This window comes from Mustela erminea, chromosome 19 (genome assembly GCF_009829155.1).
Source record: "Mustela erminea isolate mMusErm1 chromosome 19, mMusErm1.Pri, whole genome shotgun sequence".
Lineage (NCBI taxonomy): Eukaryota > Metazoa > Chordata > Mammalia > Carnivora > Mustelidae > Mustela > Mustela erminea.
This window is the reverse complement of record NC_045632.1, coordinates 58873706-58883500: the sequence shown is the minus strand read 5'-3', so window position 1 is coordinate 58883500 and position 9795 is coordinate 58873706. Positions and strand designations below refer to the sequence as shown.

Sequence of the window (9795 nt, the reverse complement as noted above, 5' to 3'; positions counted from 1 at the left end):
TCCAGTGACGGAGGGCTCACTGCCTATGGGATCAGACCGTACAAGTTGAGGAGCAGGGGCACTGGTGCCAGAGCTGCCGGGACCCCCGGGGGAAGACGTTGCATGTGTGTCTCCACAGCAGAAAGGCAGCACCCGCCTGCACTGAAGCTTCACAAGGAACGAGCCCGGGCAAAAACTAAGACACCAGCTTCTGTCCTCAGATTCTCCAAGGAAGAGGGTCCCCCAGAAACCAGGGGTCCAGGGGGAAACTCAGGGGTCCTGCTGGTTCCTTGCCCAGGATCTCTCAGCTTGTGCCTGCAGGGTGAGTGTGGGGATAGGCAAGAAGCGGGCAAGAGATCTGCATTTCCAGAAGTAAAGTGTCTACAGTACTGGCATCTTGTGATACGCGTGGCAAAGTACTTAGGGGGCAGGTACACACACTGAAATATGTCCAAAAATAAGAGGATGGCCGGGGAGGTGGGGCTAGACGGACCCTGCTGGCATTCGCAAGCTTGAGTCATGGGTCCCTGCCAACCCTTGGTTCTGTCTCCTGTAAAGTGGGGATGATCACGGTACCTGCCTGGAAGCTTGGAGGGAGGACGGCATTTCTGAGGTATCTGCACGGACTCTGGCTGATATGCCCACCTGAAGTCTCCACGGGCAGCGAAGTGGCCTCTTGGCTAATCCCGCTGAGGCTGGGGCTGGGGGAAAGGTGTAATTCCTTCTTCCCATCTACGTTTACAGACCTCTGAAGTCCTTCCATGAACCCCAGAGGAATCCCTGCCCCAGTGCGAATCAACCCTCGCTGCTGGACTGGCAGACCCTTGAGCCTGTCCTTGTCCTTCCCGAGCAACGAGAACTTTTAAACCTTGCAAGCCCAAGCGGCAGCGGGACTGTCCGGGCTGTTGGAGGCGACGGCCTTGGCTCCTCATCCCATCCCGAGTCCCAGCCTGGAAACTCTCGGGGTCACAGACTGAGGCTTTGCTTTCTGTTCTGTCCAGGAAGGAAACAGGGCCAGTCCTGAGCAGAGAACAGGGCAGTCGGGCACTCAGACCCCGTGCCAGCCGCTGGGCGGTCTTTTAGCAGCTGGGGAGAAGCTAGGCTATTTCTGTGCCTACCATGTCCCTAGGGCCCAGCCAGCCAGGAAGGCCACTCAGGGCCAGGCCCATCCAGTCATCAGCCATGACACTGATTTTCCAGAAAGTGTAGGCAAGATGGGAAAAGGCTGTCTGGCTGGGAAGCAGAGGCGCTACCCGGCTGTGAGTGAGTGGCCACGGTGCTCGGGGAAGCTGGGTGTGAGCAATACGGCCCCAAGCTGGTTGGCAAGTCTGAGTGTATGGGCAGGGCTGTCGCCCACAGAGCAGCCAGCCCGTCCTCCCCTCAGACAGAGCAGAAAAGTGAGGGTGTTTCAGGCAAGGGAAGGGCCTGGACACAGGTGGGGCGTTCAGCAGCAAGGACAGAACCTGGGCCAGGGCGGTCAGGCCCTTCCTGGAGGCAGCAGGCCGGGCCGAGCATGTGGCCTCGGATTCTAGCTCCGGGCTTCAAAGCCTGCTCTGGCTGTGCGGTCTCGGGCGAGTTGCGTAACTGCTCTGTTTCAGTGAGATGGGGTCACCAGAGCATCCAGTCTAAGGGCTCGGCCGGGAGCCCATGTGACAACAGGAGGGCACAGTGAGTGAGACAGGAGCGTCAGCGCCTCTCGGCCTCGGTTTCCCCGGGTAGGGACTGGGAGAGCAGACTCTGACCCATCCTCCAGGGCCGGGTAGATCTGATGTGACCCTTTCCTCTTGTCTGGGGACGGCGTCCAGGTCCCTTCCTCTCGGCCCTCTCCGAAAAGCCTGTTTGATTCGTGTTTGTGTGGGAATCTTCCATCAAAGACAGGGCAGAGAAAGAGGGCGGAAGCAGCCCGTCAGGGGCCCGCCCCTCATCTCCCACCCAGGCAGGGTCCCCGCCGTCCGCACGTGTCACGTCCGCACCGAGCACGCCCGGGCAGCCCTCCATCCTGTCCCACTGCACAGAACCTCCGCAAGGGCCTGTCCGCACTGTTTCGTAATCCTGGTAAACACTGGCTTTCCCTTGTAACATTTATTTATGCATTTATTGCAAAATCGTTATCTTTCTCCTCGTAAGAGGAGTACGGACTCATTGCAAAATATTCAGAAAATAAAAAGTGTGATGAAGAGAGAAGAAAAAAAGACGGCCCTTAACCCTAATACCCAGGGGTTGTCTCTGTTGACCCGGGGTGCTCACCGGGCCAGCCCGATGTTTAAAAACCATCCCTGGAGAAGGGTGTTTGCTAACTTATTTACACACTGAAGATCCTACCTACATGTGTGCTTGCTGTGATATCTCTGACTTTAAATGCATGTACACACGTGTGTGTGCACGCACATATCCACACGTCCATATATGTGCACGCGTGGACACGCAGTCATGTTTTGCCTTCTTGCGTGGTCTCACACAGCCCCCGCGATAGGAGAGCAAAGAAATGAAGATAAATCGTGTTTCGAAGTTCTGCACATGCTCCTGTCCGTCGTTAAGTGCCGCGGCCTCTGTCCCAGGACCCTGCAAAGCTGCTGGCCCCCCACCGCGGCCCCTTCCTTCTCCCCAGGCGGGCAGGGGACCGCGCTTCCAGAAGGCGACGGCTGCTGGCTCCCATGTCCTTTGCTGACCGCCTTGAACCCCACGCGCGCCTGTGCAGATCAACCCTCGCCTGAATTCTTCGAACTTGCCCGTCGGTCTCTGGGCTCCATTCCGCACTCCACGTTCGGAAGCTGGTTCAACCCCGTCTCCTGGGGGGCAGCCAGGTGGAGTCCGGCTTTTCACAATCATTGTGAAAGGCTGTGGACTCTCCCTTGGGTGTGCCTTGGAGAGGGCTTCCTGGAAGTGACATTGCTGGGTCTCGAGAGCACACGGTAACATTTCTGGCTGCGTCTGTGGACGGTCGGTGACGCTCTGTCCGCAGGAACTGCGCGGATCACTCTGCCATCCCTGTGGCTGGATGCGTCTGCTGTTCCCAATACTTCCCGTGGTACATAACACCGGGGGGGACGTCTTCAACCACAGAGTGGCTTTTCTGTCTGGGACTGCTCTTTGGCCGGCCTGGCTTTACCAGGGTAAAGGGACCCTGAGGCCCGTGCTGGATGGTTCGTTTAGAACAGCCATACCCGCCACAGTTTACACTGGAGTGACAGATCAGATGGGAATAACTGCTTTATTTTGTGGTCTGCGTGTCCACGGACAGCAGGAGGGCAGCGCCCCATGAGACGCCCAACAAGTGGGTCCTACAGAAATATCTGACCTTAAAAAAAAACAACAAAAATCGAACTTCCCTCCCCTGGGGCTCCAGCTGCCTATTCCCGCTACAGACGGAAGCAGATACTTCTGGCCGTAGAGGGGGCCCAGCAGGCCAGACCACGCGGCCCTCCCCTACGTGGCGCCCGGCGCTGCCATCCGTGTCCTCCCCCCATCAGACGACAGGCCCCCCCACTTGCTCCTGCCTGTGCTCACCGTGGCCCTGGGGCGTATGGTCAGACCATATCCTCGCATGAACGGATTCTAAGGTCAGTCTCTGAAACTGGACCTCTGACACACGTTGCGAGAAAATCACGTGATCCCCTGCATGCCGTCCCCTCCCCCCACTTCACCCCGACTTTGGGAGCCTTCCATTTGGATTCCGTGCATCCGAAGCTAAGGCCGGCTGTGAACCTCATGCATCTGCTCATCCGCTTCCCAAGCTCCGCAGGCAGAACCTGTGTCTCTTCAATACTCAGGTTTTAACCCACCAGCTGTGCGGGAGCTGCACGCGTGAGCCCTGCCCGCAGGCCGATTTTTCTTCTCTCTTGGCCCTCGGGCTGCCCCAGGCCGGCCCCTCCTGCCTGAATCGCCGCCCGCTCCCCTGCGGCCTGCCAGCCGCTCACAGGTAGGAATCGAGGAGCCGCCGTCCCTCGGCTCGCCCACCCGGTCTCGGCCGCACTGCACACCCACAGTCAGGGTCCGCCGCTCACGGAGTACCTGCTCTCCCCGCACGGGACGGCCATGTCTGGGGTCATCCTAACAATGGCCCTGTGGGCCAGCTAGGACTAGCCCCTTACAACGGGACAGCGGGGGCTCCAAGGGCACACCCCTGCCTTGCAAGTGGCAGGCACAGGACCCCTCACTGTGCCTCAACCTGGAGCGCCACTCAGGTGTGTGCTCAGAGCATGCACGGGCTGGGGTGAGGGACGCACTGGGACACCTGTGCGCGAACATGGCAGCTGAGGGGTCTGCTTCCAGCCGCCGAGCTGAGATCCGGGCGAGTCTGGCTAGGAGCCCCAGAGGCGCCCGCCTGGTTTGGCCCCACCACGCCAGGTCTCGGAGGAAAAGGGGGTAGGGAGCCAGCCTGCCCCTCGGGGCTGCTGTGAGCCAGAGGCGCCCTCCAGATCCTGGCGTGCCCTCCACATGAGCAGCGCGGGGCGGCCACAGCAAGCGCCACAGACCAGACTGCGGGGCTGGGCACAAAGAAGTCTGTTCTCTCCCATTCCGGAGGCGGGAAGACTGAGATCAAGGGGTCAGCAGAGCCACTCCCTCAGGCCTCTCGAGGAGGATCCTTCCTGCCGCCCCGGCTGCTGACTCCGGCTACAGCCCAGGGCCTTCCTCCGCAGACGCGCTCTTCCAGCCTGTGCCTCTGTCCCCACAGGGCCTCTCTGCTGGGTGTGTCTGTCTCTGCGTCTCTTCTCCTAAGGACATTTGACATGGGATTTAAAGCCCCCCGACTCCATCCGGCAGGACCTCAGCCTCACCGGAGCACATCTCCAAAGACCCACACCCCCAGCACCAGCTGGGACTCGAACGCGTCCTGAACGCACCACCGCCCCAGCACCGCAGGTGAGGGCTCGCGGAGGTGCCCACGTGGAGGGGCCCCAGGGCCTTTGCAGGGTGTCTCATGTCCATCTGTGTCCCCATTCGTGTGCACTGGGCCGTGCTGCCTGTCCCCGACACAGGGAGACAGGAGAGAGCAGGCGCTAACGAGGGAGCACAGCCATGACCGTCAATCCCAGGGGGGCTCGGAGTCAGCGGGCGCGGGGGGGCTCCCGTGCACACTGGGCTGGATGTGGGATGAGGGCACTGTTCCAGGGCCAGGCACTTCCCACAGGACACGCGCCCGTCCCGTCTCCGGGACGTGAACTCCGAGGAAGCGCTGCTCTGCTCTGCTCACCCCTGTTCACAGTCCCGGGCATGGGGCAAGTCCCCATGAACACTCGGCCCCTGTGGGAATGAATTCCCTGGTGGAAGGAAAAGCCTCGGAGGCAGGGGAAGTCCTGCCTCAGTTTCCCCGACTTGCACACACAGGGTTGGGCCCCGACCCGGACATCCCACTGCAAACTGCCTGGGCAGCGCCACCTGCTGGACGGACCAGGAAGTGCACCTGGTAGGAACCTTCTGAAGAACTGGGGGGCGTGAGGTCCTGGTGCCTGGGGCCCATCACCGCCATCTTCCCTGAAGGCGGCTCCTAAGGAGGCCAGCGATCCTGTTCCTTGGGCCCCTCTGCCTCTAGCTACCAGAGTGGCCCGTGCCCAGTGATGGGGACCTCGGGGATGGCCCCCAAGTCACCGGCACTGGGGGGCCGGCCGCTCAGGGTTTCCCACAAGTGGCCTCAGGGCTCAGCCTCACGTTAGCACACACTCACACACTCACTGTCACACGCCGCTCACACTATCACGATGCACGTGTGTTCACGCTCAGACTCACACCGGCTCTCACGTGTCACACGCTCACCCTCGTCACCCACACGCGGTCACGCACTCACATACGCTCTCACACCCCGCACTCGTGTAAGCACGCCCACTCACACGCGCCCATATATGTGCCCCTGTGTACACACCCTCCGTTCCCCACCAACACTCACCCCTGCTCACATACACACCCCTGTCCCCTCTGCTGGGCACAGTCACCCGCACTGACACATACACTCGCCCCCGCATGCACACACCGCTACACGCTGCCTCCCACCCCGTCCCCGCCCGGCCTGAGCAGCGGAGCCCCACGGACGGGGCAGGTGGAGTTGGGGGGAGGATCCGGCTCTCAGCACCGCACACAGCTCCCGGGTGAGCCCTAGACCACCTTCCCTGGGCTTCCTTTCAGACGGCGTGCAAGCGGCTGTGCCACACATGCCCTTCAGCTTTTCTGACTCATTATGGCGGGGGTTTACCGGCTTTCATTCATTCATTGTCAAGTCCCCAGGATCCCACTGTACAAATGTACCATAATCGAGTGATTCATTCTCCTGCCCGTCGACGCTCCAGGCTGCTTGCGGTGACAAACAAGAACACCGTGAACTCTGGTGCGTGTGTCTTTGCACACTGGGAGCAGTCTCCCGTGGCCTGCCCTCCGCAGAGCACTCACCACCGGGTCACGGCGCGTACGTGGCGTCTCTGCTGTGGGGACGCCCGCGGGGCCTTCCTGCTGTGAGTGCCACATGCCTACGTCCCCCATCCTGACCACGCCTGGTGCTCTGCCCGCCTGCCGGGCGTGAAAGGTGGCGCGCTGTGACCCAGCCCGTGTGCTCCCGCGGGCCGGCGAGCCCTGCAGTGTGCAGCCCTTGGGGTCCAAGCCGCGTCTTCCGCTTGCCCGACCGGCCTGTGCACTTTGCTCGTCTCTCCGTCTGGTTCCTTGTCTTCCCCTGACGGGTTTTCCGAAGTCCCTCAGATGCTCTAGATGCTGCTCTGTCCCCGGCGGCTTATACCGCGAGTGACTTTCAGGCCGTGACTTGTGTCTTCATTTTGTAGTAGAAGTCTCTCCATTTTAAAGATTTTATTTATTTACTGGGGAGAGAGAGAGAGAGTGTACGCGCGCATGAGCCGGGGAGCGGGAGAGGGAGACGCAGACGCCCCTGCTGAGCAGGGGGCTGGCCAAGGGGCTCCATCCCAGGACCCCGAGACCGTGACCTGAGCCGACGGCAGATGCCTAACTGACAGAGCTCCCCAGGGGCCCCCAGAAATTTCCACATTCTCGATGTCAAAGCGACCAATATTTTCTTCCACAGTTTGTGCGTTGAGGACCTTGCTAGTTCCTTCCCAGCCATCAGGTCAGGAACCTACGGCTTCTTTCCCCCAGAGTTGTGTACATGCTGCTTTTTGCTGTCGGGCCCCTTTGGAGGTAAAGGCAGCGAGCCGTCGCGGAGTCCGACGGCCGGTCCCCCGTCCCCCGCGTCCGCGCTCTCCGCCTCCAGCCTCCTCCCGTGCTCCTCCACCCCGTCTGCTCTCTCGCCTCAACCCCAACCCTCGTCTCCCCTGCAGAACAGGGCCCTCCTCCCCAGGCCCTTCGCCCGCACCCAGCTCCGGGCCAGGAAGTCAAAGTAACGCACAGGCGCTGTCACTGGCTCGCGCTGCGATTTCGGCCGCATCCGCAGCCCGCCGCGAAGCTGGATGCCAGTGCCCACCAAACCCCTGCTCCGACATCCTCCACCGAAAGCCCCTGCCCGCCCCCGCTCCAGCCCGTCCACCCTGCTCTCCGCCCTCGGAGCTGACCGGTACATTCTGCAGAAACAGCCCTCCTTGCTCTCTGGCTTCTGGAGCCCAGGGGGTGCCCTGCTACCAGGTAAGGGGAAGGTGCAGGAGGAGGCCCAAGTGTCTCGTCCTGTGCATCTTTCCCCCAGGCGGCGTCCGGCCAGGTCTCCCACCTGAAGGTCACACCCTTGAAGGCTATGGCTTCGCATTCCCCCCACGTTCCAGCCCCAGTCCCCTGCACGCCCCAGGCCCAGCGTGGGTGAAGCTCGGCAGCTGTCCACGTGGGAGCACTGCGTCATCGCGGTGGCGCTCTGCCTGCCACACCCCCATAAATTATACCCCATAAGCCCCTCCCCGCACAGTCCTACTGTGGGTGTGCAACAGCCATCCTCTCCCCTTCAGAAACCCCAGCTGCCATCGGTGGAGACAGAAGCCCCAGTAAAAGTCAGAAAGGCAGAGGCAGGCGAATGCATCAGCGGGTTCTGAAGACACTTTCACTGGGGGTGACCGGTTGGGTCGCTGTTCTCCTTGAGACGGGATGTCATAAAGACGTGTGGGGATGGTCAGCACACTCCAGGGTCAGCCTGGCTACCAGAGAGCCAAGCTGTCCCCTCCGGAGTGCTGCTGAAAGGGGCTGCTCGGTGGTGAAGGGGACGGGTTAGCAGGAGGACGTGGTGGCCCCGGTTCTCCCCAGAACTCTGTCAGGGTCGGAGCTAGCAGCCTCCTCCCACCCCCAGCCTGCCTGCTGGAAAGTTAAATTCCGTCAGAGAGCAGTGACAGCTGCCAATGAGACATAGAGGGGACAGTGGGGGAAGGGCACATGCCTTGAAGTTGGGCCTGCCCGGGCCGAGTGCCTAGGTCTGCCGTTTTCTAGCTGGGTGGCTTGGGCAGGTCCCTCAGCCTCTCTGAGCCGGGTGTCCTGGCCCGTGAAGCGAGGGTGGCATTCCTGCCCTTGGAGAATTATTCAGACATGGCTCTGACCCGTGCACACTGTGGCACACTTGGTTATGGTTAGCGTGCGTAGCCGCGGTCGGGAGCGTTCCTAGGATTAACACAAGAACAGCATTGCTGGCTGGACACCATCTTCGAACATAAGAAAAACGTGCATCTATTTTGATGTTGAAACCGCTGACTACTGACCGCTACTGCTTAGTCACAGGTGAGGACACTGGGACCCAGAGAAGGGGAGTCTCTTGCTTGAGGTCCCACAGCAGTAGCAGACATGGGTCTGCAACAAGGGCCTTCTGAGACCGTTTTCAAGCCTCATGCTGTGGCAGACACTACCACGGCGACTGGCCGTAAACCACGTCCTGTGGGATCCCTCCCTTCAAGTGTGGGCAAGACCTGTGACTTGCTTCTTAAAAAAAAAAAAAAAAGATTGACTGATTGATTTGCGAGAGCAGGAGGAGGGGCAGAGAGAGAGGAGGAAAGGGTCTGAAGCAGACCCCACACTGAGCGCAGAGCCCGACGCGGGGCTCGATCCCACGACGCTGAGATCGTGACCTCGGCCCGCTGAGCCACCCGGGCGGCCCCGTGACTTGCTTCTAACCGACGGAATGTGGGGCGCCGCTACATTTCATCAGGCCAGGCTCTGTCTTAGCAGGTGGAGGGAACAGAGCCTCCCCAGGGCCTCGCAGAAATAAAGGGCCGCGCTGGGGAGGGCCCGCGGATGGAGCCGGGAGGGGGGCCTGAGCGCAGCCTCCCGCGCAGCCCGTGATGAGGTGAGAACCTGGGTCCTTCAGCCGCATGAAACCAATACCGCAGTGACCTCAGTGAGCCTGGAGCCAGCCTCCCCGGCGGAGCCTCGGGACGAGAGCGCGGCCCAGCCGACGCCAGGACTGCAGCCCACGGCGAGGCCCAGAGCAGGGACGCGGCGCAGCTGGGTCTGGACTCCCAAGCCACAGCAACTGGTGTTTGCGGCCACGAAGCTCGCGATAACAGTTATGCGGCCTAGACATGAGCACGCACGGACCTCCCGAGTTCTTCTTCACGTCCCACCTTCCCTGCCCACCGCGAGCCCTCAGGCCTGCGTCTCTCCTTTGCAGCAGTCATGTTCAGGGCCCCCGGTTCTGAGCGGGCCCGTGGCTCTCCCAGCAGAGACCCCGCTTCCGACAGGCTCACGCGGCTCACAGGAAACACCACACCACGGGCCTCCTTGCGGGGAGACACAGCCAGGGGACCGGGTTCCAACCAGGGGCTTGAGCAGAGGTGAGGCGCGCCGCTCCCGAACGCTTCCCTGAGCCTGGGGGGCGCCCGCCCTTGCACCCCCTTCCCACTGGCTGGGGTTCAGCCTGATGTAGGCCAGCCCGATTAGGCACCGTGTGCCCCAGGG

The 9795-nt window shown here is 61.5% G+C and overlaps 1 protein-coding gene across 1 annotated transcript; it reads left to right on the top strand.

Moving 5' to 3' along the window:
- Positions 1 to 4225: 4225 nt before the first annotated feature.
- On the top strand, positions 4226 to 8839 carry LOC116578874 (zyxin-like). The gene is made up of 3 exons (XM_032323454.1): positions 4226 to 4344; positions 4723 to 4842; positions 7254 to 8839. The coding sequence occupies exons 1-3, from the start codon at positions 4226 to 4228 to the stop codon at positions 7807 to 7809; spliced, it is 795 nt and encodes a 264-aa protein (XP_032179345.1). The 3' UTR covers positions 7810 to 8839.
- The last annotated feature ends 956 nt before the right edge of the window (positions 8840 to 9795 follow it).